Source organism: Rhinoraja longicauda, chromosome 5, assembly GCF_053455715.1.
Source record: "Rhinoraja longicauda isolate Sanriku21f chromosome 5, sRhiLon1.1, whole genome shotgun sequence".
NCBI classification, from domain to species: Eukaryota; Metazoa; Chordata; class Chondrichthyes; order Rajiformes; family Arhynchobatidae; genus Rhinoraja; species Rhinoraja longicauda.
Genome location: NC_135957.1, coordinates 32,358,580 through 32,370,947, shown reverse-complemented (window position 1 = coordinate 32,370,947; position 12,368 = coordinate 32,358,580). Strand labels below are relative to the sequence as shown.

At 41.3% G+C, this 12,368-nt stretch overlaps 1 protein-coding gene across 2 annotated transcripts in view; it reads right to left on the bottom strand.

The window, feature by feature from the left end:
* LOC144593960 (grainyhead-like protein 1 homolog) overlaps window positions 1-11,772 on the bottom strand; it is a 72,089-nt gene extending 60,317 nt beyond the window's left edge. For both annotated transcript variants that reach the window (XM_078400098.1, XM_078400099.1), the window contains exons 1-3: window positions 11,692-11,772; window positions 10,732-10,799; window positions 6,532-6,913 (exon numbers count right to left, since the gene is read on the bottom strand). In XM_078400098.1, coding sequence (XP_078256224.1) covers window positions 6,532-6,913; window positions 10,732-10,799; window positions 11,692-11,757 — 516 coding nt within the window. In that variant the 5' untranslated portion in view covers window positions 11,758-11,772. The remainder of the gene's footprint in view (window positions 1-6,531; window positions 6,914-10,731; window positions 10,800-11,691) is intronic.
* Between the last annotated feature and the right edge of the window lie 596 nt (window positions 11,773-12,368).

Below are 12,368 nucleotides of genomic sequence, written 5' to 3'. Positions count from 1 at the left end.
ACTTTGAAGTATTTCAGTGCATTTGGAGAGCCTTGTGATGTCCAGTGTGAAGGGATACACAGAATTTCATTCCACCTCCAAGTGGTGGAGTTCTGGTTTGTCTATAATTTCTGTTTTCCATTAACATTAAGAAATAAGAGCTGCAGGTCAAAATTAAAGAAAATCACCCTATACTTTGGGCTACTCTTCCACTTTAAAAAAATCATCAAACGGAATTAAATACACATCTCCAGAGACGCTGCCTGATCCACTGAGTTAGTCCAGCATCTTGTGTCTATCTTCGATGCGAACCAGCACCTGCAGTTCCTTCCTACTACATGAATATCACAGTTTGCCTTCCAATTGATTGGACACTAATTTATCCATTAACCATTTTACCCAGCACAGTAGCCAATATCTGGATGTGAAGTCACAGACTGAAAGAGAGCTACATGCACAATACAGGGTATTTGGAGCATTTAACTCTTCAATCTTAAGTCCTGTTTGATGTGGAGCAATGATTGAACCTCAAGCTAAAGCTTGAGGTTCGATCATTATGTATTTATGATATTTATTTATGCAGTATTATGCAGAGCTCTGACCAGATTCTGATAGAGAGCTAAGGCATTAGCATATCAGCAGACCGATTCCTATGAAGTTAGAGGGGAGTGGATACAGTGAACTAACCAAATAGCTTTTGGCATGTCCCATCAAAAGTCATGGGAGCAGAATTAGGCCATTGAACCGATTGAGTCTACTCCAAGTCATGAAATAACTTTGTTTCTTCATTACTTTCTTCACCACTCTCTTGATAATAATTTTAATTCAGAAGGATGGACAAAGAGTTGAGGACTAGCCTTCAGGAAAAGGAAACAAGATGAATACAATGCAATGTTGTTCAGATGAGGCAGAGCTTGTGTAATAAAGGCCTTCTAGATCGTACTAATATCTAGATTGTACTAAAATTAGCCCATAACATTTACCACTTCACTTTCTTAGAGCTCCAATATGGCCTTATATGAGCACTCAATGCTGATTTTAGTTTTAGTGGATGCGCTCAATTGATTTTAGTTTTATTTAAAGTGTACTTTACGTAAAGTTGCTTTAACTTTTTAGCGAGTAATTTTAAATACTGGATTTCCAACAGTGCAACCTCTCCACAGTAATGTACTGGAGTTTCAGCCTCTATCTGTGTCTGTGTAATGTCTGAGGGGGGGGGGGGCTTGACTGATGTAAGTGTCCCAAAGAATCATAGCTAATGAAAGCCACTGCCCAGAGTGAATTTCCATCCCTGTGTTACCAGAAGGATTCTCAATGCCTTGCGATACATTTTGGTGGGTGAATGACAGAAATCCCAAAGAAACAGCTCAAATGGCTGTTTATGCTGTTTCTCCAATATTTACCAGCGGGATAGGCAACATCTCTGGAGAGAAGGAATGGGTGACGTTTCGGGTCGAGACCATTCTTCAGACTGAGAGTAAGCGGAGAGGGAGACACTGATAAGGAAGTGAAAGGTGTGAAAATGACACATCAAAGGAGATGCGGTTCAAGGAAAAGAATAGACCATTGTTAGCTAGGAGAAGGTGACAACGAAGCAAACAGAAATTAAAAAGATTATTCACGGGGACTGTCAGATTGGTCAGAGAACTACAAAGGGGGAGGGATGGAGAAAGAGGGAAAGTAAGGGTTACTTGAAGTTTGAGATGTCAATATTCATACTGCTGGAGTGTAAACTGCCCATGCAAAATATGAGGTGCTGTTCCTGCAATTTGCGCTGGGCCTCACACTGACAGTGGAGGAGGCCCAAGACAGAAAGGCCCGAGGGGGAATGTGTGGAGGTTAAAGTGTTTAGCAACCGGGAGATCAGGTAGATGAATATCTCTTTATTGTCAACAACTGAACTGAGCGTGATGGCATAAATGCACGAGATAAAAATTTACATCCATATGCAAATTCATGGCTAAATCATTGATTTTTTTTCTGTTTTGCAGATTGATCTCAAAGAAGGCCATTTATGGGTCCTGTCCATGTATTCCTGGGACAAGAATGAATGGGATATATAGTTATTTATTATCGAAGTGTATGATTGCCATAACTGGTTGCAAGAGGGGTCATCTTGTAGTCAGACTAGGAAAGTTCTGCTTAATTATAGCCTTTGAATACTATTGCTACATCTAATGGTATAATTGTACCATATTACAAAATCGGAAGTGAAAGTCAACCACTGAATAATTCTAATCAGACACCATCAACACCAACCGCTTATATTTAAGTGGTGGATCATCTCAGGAACATCAGCAGGACATAATTTTTAAAAGGTGGGGAAACACAACGAACAGCAACGGTTCAATGGTTGATTGATGACCAGAAGCTTGGTCACAGGGTATGCTTTAAGGAGTGACTTAAAGGATGAACTACTGAGGTTGAAGAGATTGGGAAGGAATTTCATGTTTTAGGGCCTTGTAGTAGAAAACACAGTTGCCAGTGGCGAAGCAATTAAAACTGGAGATGTGAAGGAGATGTATTTGGACAGAGGGCAGGTCTCACGTAACTAACACAAAAGTCTCCAGGGAGAGTAAGCCAGAAAGCCATGGAATATTTGGAGAGATCTGAGAATGAATGTAAACAGGGATCCAACATAGGACAGTCACCATGTGGGCAAGTAGAACATGGAGCAACTTAAAATGTGAGCAGCAGCGTTTTGGAATGCGGCTGACATGCACACCAACGACGGACTTGCCATTTCTGGATTGCATGGCATCAGCTTGCTACTCGAACCGACCCACGTCCAAAGGGTTGAATCTCTGCACGATGGCAAGCCTGGCTACAACAGAAATTCCTACCCATTTCCTTTCTAAAGGCACGTCCATAATAAAAGGACATGTCTTTAGAAAGGAGATGAGGAAGGATTTTTTTAGTCAGAGGGTAGTGAATCTGTGGAATTCATTGGCACAGAAGGCTATGGAGGCCAAGTCAATGAATATTTTTTAAGACAGAGATTGACATATTCTTGATTTGTACGAGAGTCGGGGGTTATGGGGAGAAGGCAGAAGAATGGGGTTGAAAGAGAGAGATAGATCAGCCATGATTGAATGGCGGATGTAGACTTGATGGGCCAAATGGCCTAATTGTGCTCCCATCACTTATGAACATGAAAAATTTCATCCTTGTTTCAAATCCTCCCATGGCATTCCCCCTTCCAGTTCAAGAAATCTGCTCCAATCCTACACTCTCCAAGGAACCTCATCCTCCAATAGATTAGCCATGATTGAATGGCAGAGTAGACCTGATGGGCCGAATAGCTTAATTCTGCTCTTATAACTTATGAATTTATGATGCATGGGAGCAAGCCCCTCTGCAAATTGGCTGGAAAAGGTTTTGACAGCCAGCTGGTAAATATTTCAAGACTGAATGCTTCTCAATGAAACTGACATTCAGAACCGTTCAAAGCCTATTATTAATTAATTAAATCACTGAAGCATTGAAACATTTTACTGAGTGGTTTTTAATCACTTAAACAAGAACAATTAAGATTAAATCAAACAATTAATTAAAATGTGTAAAGGATCTTTTACATTCCATTGTCCCCTGCAGCATCGCCTCGCCTTTCAAATAAATAGCACAACTGTGCCAACGCCAGGGCCGAACCTATCGCAGGTTCGCGGGCAGGTTCCCCAGCCCAACTGCAGGGAAATTGCCATGAGTTTGTATTCATGAGGAGTCCAATGTCAGAGTGCCACAAGCCAGTCACCAGTGGAGCTCAATCAGCACATTTGCGATTCACCCACAGAACAGGAGCCCAACTAACAAACCACATGGAGGGAGCGCTACCTACATTGCTCAGTAAATTCTAGTCTGGTGTTCCTCCCGCCATTTTCTTTCCTCAAATGTGTCCCATGCCAGGCAGAAGTAAACCACAACTCCAATTGTGTGTCTGATGCAGGCACGTTGATTAGACTTCATGAAGTCTTGAAAGAACAATGCTCAAACTTTCATTTTGAGCTATTGGGACATTATCGAATCCAATGGTATCCCCAGTTATTTGTTTTCCCCACAACACATTCAGTTAAAAAATTCAACCTAAGTTATCTTAAAAGCCACTTTGTTACTATCACAAGAGGATTTTATTTTATGAATCGCTCCGAAAGTGGCAGGTCAGCTATTGCATAAGTGCAACAATTCCTAATTCAAGATATAAATGGACAATACTAGAGAGTATACACAAATTGCTGGGTCAGGCAGCATCTGTGGAGGAAAGGAACAGACAATGATTCGGGCAGGGCCCTTCTTCAGACTGATATTAGAGTAAATGGCTTCTCTTCCTCCTCATGTCCCCACCCAACTCACTTCAGATTCTCTTCAGGAGGCCTTTTGACATATATAAGAAATATAACTCAATTAGTTAACTAACCATTTCAACTCGGACAAAAAGAGGAGTGATTCTTGGTATGGAACATGCACAGTGTAGTAGGCAGACCTAAGCTTCATTTACTGAACTAGTTGGAGCTGTATGCCCAGCTGGGAATTTTGCCCATGTGTTTATCAATCCCACTTGCCAACAAAAGACTGGTCATCATGATAAGTGCTATTGGTTCCCCAAAATGAAACTTGCTGTGTCTGCATTGTACCCACACAACAGGCAGAGAAGCAAGACAAGCTGAGCAACATTCCAACGTCTTTAGACATTTGCAATGAGATAATTATATAAGTAATTATACAAGGGAAAGCCAGCTACCCACACATTGGGCAAAAGAATGGAGGTGAAGAGGGGTAATGAAGAGCAAAAAAAAGAGGAGGCATCACAATGATCCTGAAGGTGCAGTGAGTGAAATTCATCTCTGGTAACTGAGCAAAGCAGACAATATAAATTTAGTTGTAGAACCATACAAAGATAACAATGGAATGGAGGCCATTTGGCCCATCAAGTCCTTGTTGGCTTTATGCATTTGCAGTTCAGATATCCCCATAAGCATGCATTTTATTTTTAGAAAATTAAAACAAGATTGCAGATGCTTTAAATCTAACAGGAAAAACCAGAAACAGTTGAAAGACTCAGCTGGTCAGACAGTTTAGTTTATTTGGTTTAGTTTAGTTTAGTTTAGTGGAAAGGGTAAATAAGCTATTCAGATCAAAGAAAGAAAAATTAGTTGTTTTTTCAGGGGCAGAGATTGTGGTGGAGAGATGGATAGAACAAAGAGGATATCCGTGAAATTAAATAGGTTAATGTGGCACAAAACCAGGAAATGCTGGGAAAAAATCAGCAGCATCTGTGGAAAGAGAAGCAGTTAATGTTTTGGATCTCGAACCTTTCCGCAGATCGGTCTTTTCCGTTTTTATTTCAGATTTGCAACATTTGAAGATTTTATTTCTTTTTGTGTATGGGTTATTGTGGCAGTTGGAAGCAGGTTATATTCATTTGTCTGTTCTGTGTGCAGCTAATCGCAGTGATGTGGGACATGCCCAGTAGGCCCGCCCATAGTCTTTCTCCGTTGTGGTAGAACCAGTTCTTTGCAGTGTTTCATCATTCTCTGCACCTGCACTGTATGCCTCTATTTATAAAGCCCAGGATTTATATGCCTTTCCAATCACTTTTGCAACCTACTTTGACATCTACAGCAATTCATTTGCATAAATTAAATACAAATTCTTGAACTCATTTACTTACCTTCCTTGTAGTTTACTATCCTTTCAAGTTCTGGGTTGTTAGTGCCTTGTTTTAACATCTCCTTATTTCCAAATTGGTAGCAAATTGTTGGCTATGGATTTATTAGTTTCACGATTCATCTCCAGTTCTCTCATTTTTGTTCCCTTTCCAATAACCCCCTCTTGCACCCCATCACCCATTTTTGCCCCCTCTTGTCCCCTGGTTCCATTCACCCACTAGCCCCACAGTTTATCCATTAACTCTTCCATTCCCCCAATCTGTTTCTGGTTCCATCTGCCCTTCACCTCTTTCCCAATGGCTCCCATTATCACCTTCCTTACTTGTCAGATGCCAGCACAGGTAGTCACTTATCACACTGCGAGCTACCACAACCTTCACCCTCCCGTCGCCTCACCTGGAATTCATCTGATTTTCATTTCTACTTCCATTTACCATCCGCCTGTCTCTGTGTCCCAACTCCACCCCTCCCCTTCCCCTACCCAAGCTCCATCTGCCCATTATTCCTCACCTCTCTTCAGCCCACCATCACCTACTAGCCACTGTCTCACCACCACCCCCTCTCCTCTTTATACTGGCTATCTTCCCCCCCATTCTCAGATCTGATGAAGGATTTTGGCCCAAAATATTCACAATTTCTTTCCCTCCTTGGATGCTACGCAAGTACATCAAAAAGATTGTTTGTTGCACAAGGGTTTGTTATTCTTGGTTTTGAACTAACACCGACGTTGAATTTAACACAATAAGATTTACTGGTTCCCAGTTACACCCCACCCCGTAAGACGAATACTTTGGCGGCTTCGACCCCGTTCCTTCCATCATAACAGAGGGAAAGAAAGTCCTAATGGTTACACATTATTGTACAATAAATTAATGAACATTTTGATTACCTCTTGGGACCCTTCCTTGAACGTCTCTGTGTAGGTGGTGTCAGGAGTCCTTCTTTGCGACGATTGTGCATTTGAGGTGAAGTGGTCAGTGTGCATATTTCGGTCATAGATGACAATGCGCTCAGGAGGTTCACCACAATAGGATGCTGGAGGTATTCCCACCGAGTAGTTGTTTGGGTGGGATTCCGTCTTGATGGAATGGGGTGGTACGGTTGTAACAGATACCATGACGGTGGTGTCTGGGGCTGTGAAGTGGTTCACTTTGTCATGTCCGACAGTGTGGCTGGGCAACACCAAATTGACCGGCAAAACTCTCAGCTGTTGCACTCGGCTGTCTGCTGTGGAAATAACCGGCTGGTCGGCTGCAGAGAGCATGGAGTTCCTTCAATGCAAAAAATATTATTTTAAAGTATATTATGGAGGAATGATAAAGTTGCAAATCGCCTATCGAAATTAATTGCCAACTCCCTCATCTTAGTTATATATATATATATATATAGAAAATAACTTTAAAAGTCTTCGCTAAAGCATATGTTTATATGATTTATTTACAATTCCAAGTAGTATTAAAGGTGTCCTCATGATTTAGATTACTCGGATGATAACTACAATGCTGCTCCCTCTGATTAATTAATGTACTGGAGGGAATATTGTAATGGAAAATTTAAATATCATATACATACTTAAATCACTGACAAATTTAACATCTATTTGCCGATCTATTGTCACTCTTACACATTGTGTGTGTTTAACAGGACACAGCATGGTTCAGTAACACAAGCAGCAGAAAGCGAGAATTTGCTCAAACAAGTCTCAGCCAAATCTATCTGCAGGTAGATGAGACTAGGTCAGGGAGAATGGTCGGCGTGGACTGGTAGGGCCGGACAGGCCTGTTTCCATGCTGTAGTTGTTATATGTTATATGTTATATGTTAAGTTTAAGTTTTGTTTAAGTTTAGAGATACAGCACGGAAACAGGTCCTTCGGCCGACCAGGTCCACGCCGACCAGCAATCCCCACACACTAACACCATCCTACACACCCTAGGGACAGTTTACAATCTTTATCGAAGCCAATTAACCAACAAACCTGAACGTCTTTAGTTTGTGGGAGGAAACCAGAGATCCCGGAGAAAACCCACGCAGCTCACGGGGGAGAACGTAAAAAACTCCGTACAGGCAGCACCCGTAGTCAGGGTTGAACCCGGGTGTCTGGTGCTGTAAAGCAGCAGCTCTAATGCTGTGGGACCGTGCCCCCCCTTAATTGGGTGAGAATTGTTAGTTCTCAAATAGGCTGCCAGGTGGAGTGTCACAATATGGGAGGCATTGTATTTCAGATAAAGAGAGGAGGGGGGGGGGGGAGGCAGGCAAGGGGTTAAAAAGGTTAATATTGTCCGCTCACCCTGTTTGATTTGTGCCTCCTTCCGGACGATCATAAATCATCATTGATATTGGCTGTGAAGGAGGCAGCATGCCAGTTCGTACTCCCCTTCTAACACGAGGGGGATGCATGGGAGTGAGCAGTCTTCAACCAGTAAAACAAAATGGAGAGAAATAGTAAAATATTACAATTTTTAAAAGACAATGGAATAAAACAAAAAAAGTCCAAAAGTAAAATAATGCTGGAAGTCGGAAATAATACAGAAATAGGACAGGCTAAAATCAGTGGAGGGAAAATATAAACATAGCACAAAAAGTAAGGAAATTTGTGTTTGGTAGATTATTTCTTTGTTGTAACAATGCTTCTTGGCAATAAATCTTATACCGTTGGAAAGCCTGTTTATTTCCCTTTTAAATGGTGCCACATTTGTAAGGAGCATGCATTTGTGGGATGAGCAGCAGAGCTGAGTATATGGGTTGCGCCCATGAAAAATTTGCCAAATCTTCTCTGCCAATGCCAAACAGCTTATTCTGCTGTTGCTATTGACTCTTGTTTTGACAATCAGGTGCCTGATAGAGTAACATCTTTTGGTGGAGGCAGTGTGATGGTGTGGGGCGGCATCTCCCTCACTGGAAAAACGAGGCTTGTCATCATTGGAGGCAATCTCAATGCAGAGAGATATCGAGATGAGATTCTGCAACCAGTGGCAATCCCATATCTCCACAGTCTGGGATCGAACTCTATCCTCCAAGATGACAATGCTCGCCCCCACAGAGCAGGGTTTCTCAGAGACTACCTCCAGAATTTGGGAGTGGAGAGGATGGAATGGCCTGCCAGCAGTCCTGACCTCAACCCCATTGAACACTTGTGGGATCAGCTTGGGCGTGCTGTTCGTGCCAGAGTGACCAACACAACCACGTTGGCTGACTTGCGACAAATGCTGGTTGAAGAATGGGATGCCATCCCACAACAGTGTGTGACCAGGCTGGTGACCAGCATGAGGAGGAGGTGCCAGGCTGTTGTGGCTGTGTATGGTTCTTCCACACGCTACTGAGGCTCCTGTTTATTAAATGAATAAATTGTTAAATTGCCAATATGTCTTATTTCTTCAGACTTCAATCGTCCAATCCACCAAACAACACCGAACGAGAGTCAATGGCAGAATAAGCTGTTTGGCATTGGCAGAGAAGATTTGGCAGATTTTTCATGGGCGCAACCCACATACTCAGCTCTGCTGCTCATCCCACAAATGCATGTTCCTTACAAATGTGGCACCATTTAAAAGGGAAATAAACAGGCTTTCCAACGGTATAAGATTTATTGCCAAGAAGCATTGATACAACAAAGAAATAATCTACCAAACACAAATTTCCTTACTTTTTGTGCTATGTTTTAGTTAATATTTCAGATCCATGAACATTCATCAGGTTAACTCTGTTTTCTCTTGCCTGCTGACCATATTCTGTTTTATAACTGGGTAAATATTACATCAGGCCTTGTTGTCAAGTATGGGGAATCATTCATAAATTGTGTTCATCGTTTTGTGGCTCAGGAGTTCTCGGAAGTGCTGACTAGCCTTTCAAACTTGTTTAGATTGAAAACAATAATCAATGGGGATGCAATTTACTGTCACAGAGAGCAAGTCATTCACCGTATCTTAATGTGAGCCATTCAAACGTTTGAAAGAAATGAGAAACATATCTGTTGGAAAAAGTGCAGAAAAGATGTACAGGGATGTTGCCAGGAATGTGGACATAAGCTAAAGGAAGGTTGGGCGGGCTAAGACTTTAGTCTTTGGAATACAGGAGGCTAAGGGGTGATCTTATAGAGGCGTATAAAATCATGAGGAGAATTGATAGGATCAATGCACAGTTTTTCATACAGAGCAGGGGAACCAAGCGCAGGGATGCAAGGTTTAAGACATAGGAGTCAAGAACAGATTCCCCGGTGTAAATGTTATCATATCATATCATATATATACAGCCGGAAACAGGCCTTTTCGGCCCACCAAGTCCGTGCCGCCCAGTGATCCCCGCACAATAACACTATCCTACACCCACTAGGGACAATTTTTACATTTACCCAGCCAATTAACCTACATACCTGTAGGTCTTTGGACAATCTCAGTGAAGGGCTCCAGTTACACTGGAGACAGGAGATCACCAGCAGAGCTCAGCCAACAACTTACAGGTCGGTGCATTCATGAAGGATGTAAATGCTGTCAGTTTCATGTGAAATACTATAAAATCTTGGCTTTCATTAATGTGTGACATGGGAAGAGTGAACGTTATCGGTATATAAACACCTGTTGACCTGGTTTGGGCCAAGGGCATGGATTTTGAAAAGGGGAAATGAGATGAAGTGGGCCAAGCGTGCTTGCTAATCAGTTGCTCATGCCTTCTGTTTCATTCCAGGTCTTTGTGGACAGTTCTGAACGACCTGACAGGCAGGTAGAACTGACAGGCAGATAAAACATGCACGCATAACTCACTATATGAGTTCACTTGGGCAATTACATGAGACATAGAAACATTGAAAATTATGACCAGTTTTGATAAACAAGCAAGGGGGGTTGAGGTATGGGAGCTGCCATGAACAGGAGAATTATTTTTGTTATGGAAACTGATTTTAAAGTATTTCAACTAGGGGGTTGGATATGTACTTCAAAAGGAAAGACAAAAATCAGTATCTTAAGGAAATAGCGGAGCTATGGGATATAGGAGCTATACATATATTGATCATTCAAAAGCCCGAGAGCCACAATGGACCAAAGAGGTTCCTTCTAACATTTTGAACGTATCATTCATCATAATACTTCTACCTTTTGTTGTGCTCAGAGTCCATATTAGAACTTTTCTCAGGTGGTATTGTCCTCTTCTCCCTGGGAACCTACGGTTTAAAAGATGTTGCAATATTTTGTGAACAGCATTTTTAGCATAAATCATCCACAGGTGTTTTCTAAGATTAGTTTCTGTACACCCAGCAAATATACTCAGTCCTCGCTTGCACGCAGTTAAATTATGTGCATTTGTCAATCTTTTAACCATTTCTTAGGTTACAGTTATAATTATTGCCATGCAGTAGAGAATATTCAAAAGGAAGTACAATTATATTATTTAAACAGAATTCTGATCTAATTCAACACTGCTGTCTTCATTTACGTTATTGTCATCTTCACTGATATGCTCAGTTTAGTGTGGCTAAATTCCAATGCACACTCCAAATTGAACAGTTCTTTAAACTGTCTGAATGGGAGCACAGTCACAAAGATGAATTACTATATTAAGTTAATTGACAAAACTGTGGAAAATGAATTGGACCCAAAAGAACAGAACTAAAATACCAACTCAGTGGCAATCCAAAATTGGGTTCTTATGTATGGATGATTTAGTATCATGGGCAGGTATGTGCATCCATTGCCTTCTGCACCATATCTTTACCAAGGAAATCTGGAATGGCATGCAGTGGTCATTTTCAGATTCAACTTGAGCTGTGGCACAACAAAGGACACAATGAGGCCTTGGAGCTAAACTAAGCAAAAAGATATTTTTCAGACTGCAGTTGTTAGTTTTCAAAAACCAATTGATAAATATCAAAGGCAGCGCCCTCATTCGGAGGTCATTTGCAGTGGACAATGCATGAGTAAAAACAGTAACCGGCAAAGCCAGATCAAACTACAAACCGTCGCAGCTTTGGTGGATGATTTGAGCATCACTCTAGATTCAAACAGGTTGATCCTTTCATTCAATATGGAGTTTACTGGACTGCCAAGTTTGCATACCTTGTAATAATCATAGAGTAAGCCCAGAGCGGCAGCACTATCATCATCTCCATTGATGCTCATCATGGCCTTCGTGGCCGCAGTCAGGGGATTTTCCAGAAAGGATTTCCATGCTTCATCTTCACTGGTATAGGAACGCCGCTGGGGATAAAGTGGCTCATTTTGTAGCACTAAAACTGCTCTCTTACTGCAAAGGAGGCAAAGGAAAGTTGTGAGAGGCTAGTTACCCTTTAAGAAAATAAAATCCCCATAACAGCAAACAATTGAGTTCCGTGCCCAAATAAATAAGTATTCAAGCAACTTTAAACAAAAAGCAAAACCTGTAGTTCCGGTGTTGTTTCAAAATGGGTAATTTTGCCCCAACAGGTTTAGCAACAATAGTTTGTGACATAATTTCATGCACCATTGTAATTTTTAAAGTTTTGTCTTCAGATACACTGGCTTGCTCCCAATCAGTCACACAAATGATTCAACTAATATATCAGATTTTAAACATAGAAATAAAACCGCATGCAGCCTTTGACCTCCACAGATCAACGATTTCTTAGAAGCTGAAATAAAAATAGGAAATGTTGAGAATACTCAGCAGGTAAGATAGCATCTCTGTTAAGAACAAGAGTCAACATTTCAGATTGATGACCCTTTTATCATAAAGTCAAGAATCAAAAAATGTTTTC